Source organism: Zasmidium cellare (assembly GCF_010093935.1).
Source record: "Zasmidium cellare ATCC 36951 unplaced genomic scaffold M409scaffold_6, whole genome shotgun sequence".
Classification (NCBI taxonomy): domain Eukaryota; kingdom Fungi; phylum Ascomycota; class Dothideomycetes; order Mycosphaerellales; family Mycosphaerellaceae; genus Zasmidium; species Zasmidium cellare.
In genome coordinates this window covers 705,740-717,672 of record NW_022986950.1, presented here as the reverse complement: position 1 = coordinate 717,672, position 11,933 = coordinate 705,740, and the positions used below count along the sequence as shown (strand labels likewise).

At 53.3% G+C, this 11,933-nt stretch overlaps 6 protein-coding genes across 6 annotated transcripts; 3 read left to right on the top strand and 3 right to left on the bottom strand.

Annotated features, from left to right (window-relative positions):
* Positions 1-170: 170 nt before the first annotated feature.
* M409DRAFT_64013 (uncharacterized protein) lies at positions 171-1,806 on the bottom strand (the record flags this gene model as incomplete). The annotated part of the gene is made up of 5 exons (XM_033815879.1): positions 171-486; positions 541-1,083; positions 1,132-1,294; positions 1,355-1,473; positions 1,526-1,806. The coding sequence occupies 5 exons, from the start codon at positions 1,804-1,806 to the stop codon at positions 171-173; spliced, it is 1,422 nt and encodes a 473-aa protein (XP_033671914.1).
* A 712-nt stretch (positions 1,807-2,518) lies between these two features.
* M409DRAFT_18997 (uncharacterized protein) lies at positions 2,519-3,203 on the top strand (the record flags this gene model as incomplete). The annotated part of the gene is made up of 2 exons (XM_033804734.1): positions 2,519-2,664; positions 2,717-3,203. 2 exons carry the CDS (start codon positions 2,519-2,521, stop codon positions 3,201-3,203), a joined length of 633 nt encoding a protein of 210 aa, XP_033671913.1.
* An 81-nt stretch (positions 3,204-3,284) lies between these two features.
* Positions 3,285-4,230, bottom strand: M409DRAFT_18996 (uncharacterized protein; the record flags this gene model as incomplete). The annotated part of the gene is made up of 3 exons (XM_033804733.1): positions 3,285-3,525; positions 3,583-3,865; positions 3,921-4,230. The coding sequence occupies 3 exons, from the start codon at positions 4,228-4,230 to the stop codon at positions 3,285-3,287; spliced, it is 834 nt and encodes a 277-aa protein (XP_033671912.1).
* Positions 4,231-4,672: 442 nt separating this feature from the next.
* On the top strand, positions 4,673-5,281 carry M409DRAFT_18995 (uncharacterized protein; the record flags this gene model as incomplete). Its single annotated transcript, XM_033804732.1, has 3 exons — positions 4,673-4,807; positions 4,868-5,015; positions 5,076-5,281. 3 exons carry the CDS (start codon positions 4,673-4,675, stop codon positions 5,279-5,281), a joined length of 489 nt encoding a protein of 162 aa, XP_033671911.1.
* Positions 5,282-6,465: 1,184 nt separating this feature from the next.
* Positions 6,466-7,377, top strand: M409DRAFT_64012 (uncharacterized protein; the record flags this gene model as incomplete). Its single annotated transcript, XM_033815878.1, has 1 exon — positions 6,466-7,377. The coding sequence occupies one exon, from the start codon at positions 6,466-6,468 to the stop codon at positions 7,375-7,377; it is 912 nt and encodes a 303-aa protein (XP_033671910.1).
* A 79-nt stretch (positions 7,378-7,456) lies between these two features.
* M409DRAFT_18993 (uncharacterized protein) lies at positions 7,457-11,551 on the bottom strand (the record flags this gene model as incomplete). The annotated part of the gene is made up of 1 exon (XM_033804731.1): positions 7,457-11,551. One exon carries the CDS (start codon positions 11,549-11,551, stop codon positions 7,457-7,459), a length of 4,095 nt encoding a protein of 1,364 aa, XP_033671909.1.
* Positions 11,552-11,933: the final 382 nt, after the last annotated feature.

Sequence of the window (11,933 nt, the reverse complement as noted above, 5' to 3'; positions counted from 1 at the left end):
AGATGGTGGCAGGTGGGACTGACTTGTGGGACAGGAGTACCATGTGTCTGTGCGAAGATTGGTTTTTTGAGCCTCGCAAATAATGCATCCAGGTTGAACACTGCGAAGATCGCAGAAAAACATGCGAGGAAGATAAAATTTGATAGAACGAGTATATAGCAGCAACAATCCTACTCGCCCTTCGCAAGCTTCTTGTTCTTCCTTACGGACGTCTTCCACGCCGGTACCCCCGATGCGAAATACTCATCGATTTGTTCCAATGTCAACTTGGCCGTCTCTGGCACGAAGATGAAGGTAAGGACGAAGCTGACGGCGTTCACAGCGAAGTAGAAGTAGCCCACGTTGGTACCCCAGTTGCCGTATTGAGGTTGCAGCATGTACGGTGTCCAGAATGTTGCGGCAAACCCGAAGATTTGGTAGACGGTTGCTGATGATGCCTGGCCGTATGTTCGGAGACGGACGGAGTGCATTTCTGCTGATGCGAGCCTGCATATGCTGTCAGAGCAATTCATTCGTGCTTGAATGAGGAATGTGTCTTACCAAACGGCTGAGCCAATACCAGCTCCGAACGTAAATGCCCACAGACACAAAAAGACAACTAGGACTGTGTGTGAGACTGATGAGTTCGATCCCAAGCCCGATGCCACAGCCGCGAAGATGAGCATGCATAGAGACATGACGCTGAAGCCGACGAGAAAGGAGCCGCGACATCCAAGATACTCCAAACACCAGGGCGTCAAAAGCGTACCAGCAAGGATGCAGCAACCTAGGATGAGGTTGACTACGAAGACATTTGAAATACCTACATCCTGTAGAAAGACGGTCGCGTAAGAGAGGGCGAATTGAATCCCGCAGATGGCCAGGGCAGTGAGAATGAAGCCAGAGATGACTGTTCGTCTGAAGTTGGTGCCCGAGTAAATCTGCAGCCATGAAACGGAGCGTTTGGTTTCCAAGTCGTGTTGGAGGTTCAGTTGAGTCTGCGCCATTTGGAGATCCACCTCTTCTGATTGCACGTCTGCACGATAGAAGCGTGCGAAGGCTTTGCTGGCCTGCTCGGGGTTGGATTTGGTTGCGAGGAGCCATCTACAGCCTCGTTAGCACACGACGAGTCCCAGTTGGAATCATTCTTACCTTGGGGACTCAGGAAAGAACCAGACTAAAGCTGCGAGAAGGACAGCAATGGGGATCTGGCAGATGACGGGCGTCTTCCATTGTAGAGCATTGCTTGGAGACAGCTTCGACGAGCCGACGCAGACTGCGGCAACGACAACGTTGCCCATCGCGAGAGCGACATCTACCAAGCGTTAGCGACAGGAGTGTCTGCATCATGTCCAGCTCTTTCCCTTAGACTCACTGTACACGCTCAGAAGAGCACCACGCTGGCTTGCTGGTATGCACTCCGTCCCGTACACGATTCCAACTCCAAGCAGTAGGCCGAGACCGACTCCAGATATGCATTTGCCAACAAGGAATCTATTTGCGTAACGTCAGCCTTGCAGGAGGGTTTGCTTTCATCTCAACATACTTAGCATAGCTATCAATCCCAATCATAACAGCCGCGCCAACAATCACTACGAGACACCCGATGTTGATAGCCACGCGTCGACCAACATACGCTCCCAGAATACCAGCCAAAGCTCCACCGATTGCCTGGAAGAGATATGGAATAGCAAGCAAAGACTGCTCAGTCGCTGTGAGCACGCAGCTCCTGCCGGCTGGTGTGTCTTTGCATTCGCTGCCGAACGCGTTGTTGAAAGATGGCATCGCCAGAACGACACCAGAGAAGCCGCCATCGAAATTGACCATCCATGGTACGAAGCCCACGACTCCGGCAAAGGCGATGAGGTACGGCGTGAAAGGGCGTTTCTGGTTCAGCAGTGTGTCGTCCACGATGGGCTTGTCTTTCTTCATGTCCAAATGCAGTTCGTCTTGAGACTGCAGTTGCTCGAGGTGGATCGGTCGCTCCTTCGTGTCTGCTTGTTGATCCGTCGTGTCCATGATGATGATGGGAGGTTGTCGTTCCTCGAAGATGAAGTTGGCCTTGTTTTACTTTACTAGTATGCGATGAAAGTTGGAACGATGAGAGACGGGAGTGGGGACGAGGTGAAGTTTATTGGGACGATGGTGCGATGGATAGGGCATAGCCTAGACCTCAAGAAAACGGCCGAGTTTGTTGTGGGAAGCATCGCACCTGTGTCATGTGTGCACAACCTCGCTCTCCCGACGTCCGGACTGCATCTAGAGCCAGGCATCCAGACAACACGAGCAGGATAGGAGGCAAGACGTGATGAAGGATTGAGTCACAGCAGCCCCAGGTTTAGGCGATGGTAGCGACAGAGTGCATCCTGGAGGCTCACAGACGCAGAGGATCCGGCTGGCTTCAGCCGAGATGGAGGCCAAAGCTGCAGGTGCATTTCACGAACAAAGGTAACGCCACAAAAGCGCTCCTTCTTTCTTTTCTGCAGACGAGAAGGAGTCCGGCTTTCCAATTCACTCCGGTGGTCCAAACCAGAAAATCATGCCGCCGACGGAGCGTGTTCTGGCCGAATGTGAGATTCGATCGTTGATTATCAAGGAACGGTATTATCGAGATAGCAATCAATGGCAGAAGCTCAGAGGTTGTTATCATCCGGATGCGAGTCGGACGTGGTTGAATATCTCATGGTAATAACCCATTGCTGTCGCAGATTTCGATCAAGCTAACAATCTTGAACAGGTTCACCGGCGACATCGACGCCTTCGTCAAAGGGTCGATAGGTATGGCCGACGGCGGAACGACTTCATCACATAACATTCAGCCTGCCGAAGTCCAGATCAACAACGACAAAGCGTTTGTGGTATCAACAGGCAACATCAACATCCGGGTTGAATTTGACGGCGTCGAGTACGAACTCATTTCAGCAATGCGTCTTTTGTCGCGGCTGGAACGGGTTTCTGCACCTGGTGGATGCGGAGAATGGTTCATTGTTCGGGTGGAGATTATCTACGATCGCGACTACATCATTCCGACAAGTCCACTTACTGGAAAAGAACCCACGTTACAGTTACCGAAGGACGCGAGACCGAGCTATAAGTTTCTGGACTATGTACTCAGTCGGCAGGGGTTTAGTATTAACAAGAATCTTGCGGGCACCGATAAAGCAGGTCGCGAGGCTGCGGCGAAGTTGATGGAGGAATCCGAGCAATGGTTAGCGGCGACGTGAGATCAAGGTACTTTTGGACATTTTCTATCCTTTAGTTCATGCATTTGAGCGTGGGAGATCGATACACATATATCTACGCTTTCAATGTGCATTGTTTTTGGCCTTGCCAGTTTCCAGATCGTTGAACACAGTCTTCAACGACTGCGCGAAGTCTTTGGGATAGTACCAGAAGCCAGTGTGCGGCCCAGGAAACACGTAGTACGGACATTGAATGATATCCTTATGCTCCTTGACCGTTCGAGCATACCAAGCGTCTTTGCTGTCCTTGCCAACGGCGACTGCAATGGATACGTTGTTGGTTCGGATTCGTCGGAGATCCGGACTAGATTTTTGAATGTCAGAAGCGATGTCACAAGCCAGAAAGTGCTCCGTCACGTACCACCAAGTATTGAAGACGATGTATTCCCATTGCCAGAAATTCGACTTGTCTTCAGACGACGGATCCTCGCCAGGAGCCAGATCTTCGTAGCCCGTCAACATGCCTGCAAAGCTATTCCAAGCTGCAGCGCTGCCTTTTTCTTTATACAGCGCCAATGTTCCATACGTCCATTCCGTCAAGTCGACTGCATCTGGCAAAAGAGATATCGTCGGAGCCTCGTGTGAAATGATATGGCTCAAGTATTGAGGATAATTGACAGCGAGCGTCAAGCCAATGATGCCCCCTGCAAAAACTTGATCAGCAAGGCTGCAAGAACCTTGAACACGATTTCTACTCACCACCGCTGTTCCCATAATAGTGCATCTTCTCACATCCGAGAGCTTTCATCACAGCGATCACATCGCGGGCTTGTTGTGCAGGGTTGAGGAATGTGTATTTGCCTTGTTCGACTGTGCTCCCTCCGTTCTGTCGGCGGTCCAGTGTACAAACATGGTACGAGTCGGCCAAGTATTCGAAAAGACGATTGTACTGCCTTCCAATGCCACCTCCTCCAGGCACGAGCATCAAAAGGGGACCAGATCCTTGATGCCAAAATTTGAGATCGCACCCTTCATTGTGTGTCGTTCCGTATGTCGGTTCAAAAGGCATATTGAGACGATGTGAGCAAAAGCATCAGGACAACTCAAACGACCATCTTCGATTCTCACCAGAGCAATGGTCATCTTTGGGTCATGACCCAATCCGGCTGTAATACGTTTTCGACGTACTGAATTACGACTGCCGATCCGAAGGATGGCTGGCCGACAGGTTCAGGGTTCCGCTGGGTTCTCAAAAAGAGGAGGCGCCGGTCCGGCTAGCCAAACTCGAAATCTGGTCTGATGATGCGCGATGAGTGGAGTTAGCCCGGGGCCGTGGTCTTGGACGGCGTTCCTCGCAGACCTTGCCCATCTGCTCGCCGCATCCTTCAACCCAGACACGGCAGGCTATCATTTGCTGCAGCGGCAACCCAGCAGAGACTGCGACACTCGGCCCGATGAGTGAAGCAAGCACAGAGGATCTTGATGCCCTTCGTCAGGATGGCCATGTGGTAATGGACACGAAGGATGCGCGTTGCCGAGGTGACACTCCGACGGCTCTGCATCTCGAGCAGCTCACGCTGGGCCTGTATGACGCCTATGACCGTCGCGACTTCGATAAACCGCTGCGGAACTTCATATGTCCTACGGTGCGTAGATGACATCCGATTGTTCTGCGGAAAGCACTGACATATGGGTCATCTTGTCAGTTCCGAAATGCGCCGCGCTCTCCAACCTCCACTGCGCCGGATCAGCGTATGCAGAAGCATCGAAATGCGACCTTCTCGTCCACTGGATATGATGCATTTGTGGAGCTGATGAACCTGGAGTACTTCCAGACCGATTTCCGCATGAAAGGTGAACCTCTTGTGGCAGCCTTGCGTACTTGATCGTGTTGCTGACAGGCTTATGTCCTAGTCACCGAAGTCTCTGCAGATGTCGACGAGGACGCAGGAGTTGCCCGCGTATGGAAGGTCGGCCGTGTCATAGGTCTTCCGGAAGGGCAGGAGCGCGAGTCTGTCACCTGCCTTGAATGGAAGCGACAGGCCAACGGTGACTGGCTGTGCGTAATGCACTTCGGTCTCAGCGGAGTTCCCATGGGCGAGCCTCCTTTAGGCTCATAGGTATAGAAGAGTAAGTCTACGACAGGCAGACTGCACATCAATTCGCAGATATGCTGACAACAGGACCTAGCTCATGCGGCTTATTCAACCCCGAGAGAATCTTGCTCTATGCCTTGGAGAAATGTCACGGCATGGGGAGCCCCATATGCCACCGTTCTAAAAATGGGCGGTTCTCACTTGCATCTGTACATGGCGTACACTGAAGCCACTGCCATCATCAATAGCGGCCACAACTTCGAGGCTCGCTGCTCGTCCAGGCCCTGGTCAGCAGGCAAGAGAGCACGCCCAAAGACCAAGGCTGTGTATTGCGAAGAGGCCAGAAGTCTTCCACGATCAACGAGGATGACTTTCTTGTCGATTCCCAACGGATCCACAGAGCAGCAAGTTGCTCACAGCCTCGATGCAATGTACCACATGCCCTGGCTGCAATGACACGGGATTGGAAATTAGCAGTCCTTCCGGCCCCCATGGCAGGCAATGTGGCCCAAGATCTGGTCATTGGACAGGCTAGAGCAAACGCCTATTCGAGATTGTGATACCACAAGAGAAGCAGACGCATCTTGTGAGGAAGGCTCCGAGTTGGCACTCCTCAACGAGAACGTGCAAGGGGTACTGCAGGTATCATGGGAGCGGGTTGCAGGGCGATGATGAGGGCGTGGGAGATGGAAGAACAGCATGTCGGCCAGGGAGACCGATCGTGGGACTGGATGTGTCCTTCGAGACGGAACGTATTGAAGCTGCGGAGGCATCGTGGCCATCCACGACACGAATCCATTGATCATTCTACTACCAATTGATACACCGGAACGATATGCTCATGCATCAGCAAGCAATAGCCAAGAAAATACAACCCACGACACCCAATAGCGCCCACGCATAAAGCTGAACATACCATCTGCCCATTCCGTCCACAATCACGACACCTCTCGAACAAGTATTCTACGACCTAATGTAGCCAATGCCCACGAGCTACAATCCCCGCCTTAAATCCGTCATAGTGGAGTAGCTTGCATGAACTGCAACGACATCGCTTCATGACGATGAAAGCAGAGAGCTTCTGTAAACATCACCTCGACAACTCCCGTCCCGTCAGACATTTATGCCCTCACGCCTCAGAGAAACCGCCTCTCGCAGAAAGATCGCCATCACAAGCAAGAAAGGATAAAGACACCCACTCACCAACCATGTCAACCACCCCCAGAGTCATCGTCTTCGGCCCAACAGGCAACACTGCCAGCGTCGCCTCCACCACCGCACACTCCCTCGGCGCCCAAGTCTACCTCGCCATGCGCGACCCCTCCAAACCCATCCAAGGCCTCAACGACTCCGACGAAAAATCCGGAAACTACACCCGCCTCCAAGCAGACCTAACCCAACCGGCCACCGTCCTCGCCGCCGTGCAACAAAGCCACGCAACGCGGGCCTTCATCTACGCCGCGCGCGGCAGCACCGATCACATGAAAGGCACGATCCAAGCCCTCAAGGACGGCGGAGTCGAATACGTCGTCTTCCTCTCCTCCTTCACCGTCACCGACCCGGCCTCCTCCGTCCCCCCGGCGGAACTGATAGGCCACCAGCACGCGCAAATCGAAGTCTCCCTCGAGGACGTCTACGGCAAAGAAAACTTCTGCGCCATCCGCCCCGGCGGCTTCGCGACAAACTCTTTACAGTGGAAATCCGGAATCCTCGCAGGTAAGCTCGAAATCCTCGGTCAGGACTTCAAGATGGACTGTATTACGCCGGGGGACATGGGGCGTGTGAGCGGGAATGTTCTCGTCAAGGGTTCGAATGAACATGCGGTGTATCTGTACGGGCCGGAGAATCTACCTTGCAAGGAGATTGCAGTGAGGATTGCGAGGGTGTTGGGGAAGGGGGAGTTGGAGGTCGGGCCGCAGAGCGAGGAGGACGCGGCGGAGGAGATGACCAAGGCTGGGTACCCGCCTCCGGTGGTGCAGTATATGGTCAAGGCGAGGACGAGGGAGGATCTGGTGAGGCCGCTTCTTGAACAAGGGGTGGAGAATGTGGAGAAGTTCACTGGGCGGAAGGCGATGGGGTTGGAGGAGTGGGTGGAGGGGAATCGGGGGCTTTTTGTGTAGTTTGATCTTGATATTTCATCGTTGCTTCGTGTGATAAAGGTATCTACGCGGAAAGGGACGTGATTAGAGGTTAAAACCATTAGATCCTCATCTCCTCCGCGATGACTTTATATTCCTTCCGCTTCTTCGCGGTCCGCCTCATCTTTTGCACCAGCTTGCCGAGGATCCTCGCCATCCGTGGGAAGATTTGGCGTTCCGCCAGATACGACACGAAGAATGCGCCAATGGCGAGAACCAAGATGAAGATGCGGAAGTCGGCCGACATCCAGGTGAGCTCCATAAAGTCTTCAAGCCAGGGTGCCGGGTCGAAGAGCATGTAGCTCGAGATGGCGAGCGCAACGAACATCGTAACGACGAACGGCAGGTTGTGAGCCATTGACTGCCGGAAAGGTTTTCCAACGGAGAGGACGATGGCTGAGAGGATGTATTGGAAGCACGACACAAGGAAGAGCGCCGTGTTCTCGGAGTTCTTCGAGTTGGAGTGGTTCTTGTCGATGACGGGCGGTTGGTACCAGGGCTGCCTTCGGACAAACCACCACGCGATGAATTGTGTGAGTATGCAGAGGACGATTTGTCCCAGCAGTGGCGTCAACACCTTGCGTGAGACAAGACTAGCCGTTGGGCGTTTCCGCGACAGCGACTGGTACGGCCCTGACCAGCCCATGAAGATAGCGATAGGCAGGATGAGAAGCAGGTCGATGTAGAGGAACTGGAAGTCGCCCAAGTTCGAAGCCTTGGCGTACAGGAAGCTGACCGAGGTGAACTGGATCGCCGAGTACAAGCTCATGTACTTGAAGCAGCTGAAGCTGGTGACGAGAGCAGCACGGCCTTCTCGAATGACTTCTGGCACACAAGAGATGTCGAAGACTCGGCTAGTGAAAGGTGCTGCGACAGATGCTTCTGCTTCGGATAGCGAGATACCAACGTCCGCAGCTTTCAGGGCACCACAGTCATTCGCACCGTCGCCGCAGAAGCCTGCACAGTAGTCGATGCTTTGCAGTTTCTCGACCAGTTCATGCTTCTCGTCAGGTGACATACGAGCAAAGACTTGGCCAACGACGAGCATCTCTCGCAGGATTTTCGGAGATGCGAAGTCCACAATCCAGCGGAAGACATCGCCAGTGACGGCGACTGAGTAATTGCGCAGATTCGACACATCATATGGCAAGGACGAGTCGTGCTCAGCAGGGGGTGGAAGTGGCTTCAGCGTGTTCTCGTCGAGCTGATACACAGGATTGTCGACACTTTCCCACGCCAAAGTCGAGAGTGCCGTGTGCGCATTACCCTCGACGAAATGTGGCACGAAGCAGTGAGCAGTCTTGTCGATGACACCGCACTCTCTGGCCACACTGATGGCCGTGAGAATGTTGTCGCCGGTGCACATCACAGTCCTGATGTTGGCCTCTTCGAGCTCGTTGATGATGTCGGCAGATGTGTCCTTGAGCTTGTTCTCGAAGACAATGAAGCCTGCGAACTCGAGATTCGATTCTGCTTCCTCGCGCTTCATCTTCTGCACCTTGAGCCAGTTTAGCTTGAAGATGTGCTTGGTCGCGCATGCAATGACACGGAAACCACGGTGAGTGTAGTAGGCTAGCAGATCGTCGTAGTCAACGGGGAAACTCTCAGGACGGCAGATATCTTTCATGGCCTCTGGCGCGCCTTTGACGAAAACGTCGCCGCTCTTATCACCGAACTGCCGCACGATGACACTGGCACGGCGAAGTTGCGACACGAACTCGAACGACTTCAGGACACCCAACTCGATAGCTCGACGACTATTGGGCGAGTCTTGTTCTTCGTCCAGGTCAAACTCCATACCTGGTGGAGGTCGGGCAACAGAGGGAGTCAATGAGTTGTCGTCCTCTTCTTCGCCAGTGCCAGTGATCTCTGAGCCTTCCTCGTATTGCCATCCAGTGAACTCAAACATCTTGAGATCAAGAGGATCACCGATAAACTCGTCATCAACCACACGGAGTGAGTGGCAAGTAGCCATGGTGTATAGGATGGCCTTATTGGCGTTGTAGTCGATGGTAGGATCTCGTTCATACGCAGCACCTGGAAGCAGGCTCGAGGCATCAGTTACAATTTCGCTGAATCTGTTGGCGGGACGCGAGACAACTCGCACACCAAGCACGTCTAGACCATCTTCCGTCAGTGTGCCTGTCTTGTCAAAGCACATCACGTCCAGCTTGCCTCCAACATTGACACGCTGAGGGCTGATGCAGAAGATCTGCTTTCCTTTCAGGCGTTGCAAGGCGAAGTTGGTGCCGATTGTGAGGGTTGCTGGCAATGCTGGGGGTACGACGATCGTGATGAGATCGAGAGCCCGGACGATGATCAGATGTGGCGCCAGCCCGAGTCGAATGAAGTTGGCAAGCGATGCCAGGAAGCCAACGGCAGCAATGCACGCCATGACCGAGATGTACCTGAATGAGTCTCGATAGAACTTGAAACCAGATGGCTTAGGGAACAGCATCGAGCGCACAAGAGCTCCTTTGGTCGTATTGAAGCCGGTCCTAACAACGAGCGCCAAAGCAGCTGCTTCGTCGTTCTTGTCGTCTTGCGGTCGGCGAGCTCGTATGATCTTAGTACCGCTGAACAACATGTGTCTGGCGACGTCAGCGTGGATGGTCGAAGCGCTCAAGTTGAGCATCTCAAGAGTGTCATCGTTAGCTGGAGTCTTGGAAACGGGAACAGACTCGCCGGTGAGCATGCTCTCGTTAACAATGCAGTCGCCAGAAAGTAGGATGCTATCGCAAGGCAGCTGGTCAAGGTTGGGATCTGTCACTTCGTAGATATCGCCAGGTACAAGCTCGCTTGAATCCACGTAACGCCAGAATCCACCTCTCATTACTCGGATGTCGCACTCAAATCGAGCAATGTCTCGTAGCCGCTTCATAGTCTGGCGTGTCTCGATGAGCGTGGTCGTGATGCTGATGACGGAGATCACAAAGATGCAAGCTGCATAATAGTAGTACTCGTCCAGCGACCAAAGAATCATGCTGGCGATCTGGAAAACGTAGAATGGATGGAAGCACTCGTCGACGAGTAGCTGGCCAGTGGTCTTCTGCTGGATATCGATAGAATTCTTGCCGAAAATGCGTTGCCGCATCTCTTGCTCGTCGCCATCGATACCAGCTCTCGCAGCGATCACATCCGTCCATGCTGGATCTTTCCAGGTATTGCCGAGAACGAGTTTGTCCTTTAGTGGGTGGTAGCAGAAGCGAATGTAGCGGTAGTCCAGAATGCGAAGCTCGTCCATGATAGGATCATCGTACTCGTTATAGTCCTGAAGTTTGCCCTTCGTGACTCCAAAGACGGAAGAAAGCGACTGGCCAAACTCCTGCCTGTTGATATCTTTGACCTCCATCTCACCCCACTGGTTTTCGATGACCACCCAGTCGCAGTGCGACAGCGCAGTCTTCTTCCCGGCGATTTGAACGTACCATTTGGGCAGCCATCGAAATAGCAGATAGGCAAGACCTCCCGTGAGGACGCAAAGACAGGCATACAGTGCAAAGCCTACCATCGACGTCTTGAAGCCGGCAACCACAATATTCATGTCCTCGGTGACGATGTATATCTTTTGGCTCATTCGGCCACCACTTCGGAACCCACTAACATCCGAGTCGCCTGAATGATGCCGTCGAAGTAGGGGACTCTCAGCCGATCGCCGTGAGGAGCCTGATCTTCGCGAACTTCTAGAGTATCCAGAACTCTTTCGACTGCCTCGCCTGGGCCTAGATGCCAAAGAAGCATCTTCGCTGCTCCCTCGCTCCAGGTCAATATCGTCCACCTCGGGCTCAATGAAGGTGTTCTCCCCATTCAGGCTCTGGCTGTCTAGCTGATCCTGATCATCGTAGATAGCCTCTTCAGGCCACTCCTCCTCATCGAGCTCTTGATCCTCCTCCTCGTAGTAAGCGAAACTTGCGGTGGAGTCGGCTCGTGATCGCCTGTGAAAGAATGAACTAGATGCAGTGGGCACGCTCTCCGACATGGGCCCCGAGAAGATCTCATCCTGGGCCATTTCGACATCTTCGAGAAAGCTGGCCTCACTCATGTTGGATTGGCGGCGGTAGAAGGCGCTGCTGGAGCGCCTCTCGGGCACATCGTCGTCGTCCATCGGGCTGGGCGGCGAGTTGCTGCCGATCTGGGTGGTGGAGCCTGAGTCCATGGGGTCGTGAGACTGCGGTCTCCTGTGCTACGGGAGCGTCAGGACATGGTCGGGAGTAGGAGAGTCACGGCACGCGACTGTGATCGTCTTCAAGTTCTTAATGAAATCTACGTCAAAGTTCCTAGCGCGATAAGATCGTTGATGAGAGGCGTCCAAGCAAGTCGTGGTTCTTTACCTAACACATTGAACATGGAGATCAAGAGCAGAGGCAGGAATTGATAGGCTCAATGAACCTATGTCGATTCTTGGCTGTTTTCGCAGTGTTTGCCTTGCCTTGAGTGATCTGAGCATTCACATGAGTATGAGCATGTCGTCGATGTTGTCCGCGACTTGTTTGGTCGTGCCTCCTTGCCATTCAGCACAGGCCCACGGCTCGTCGGCG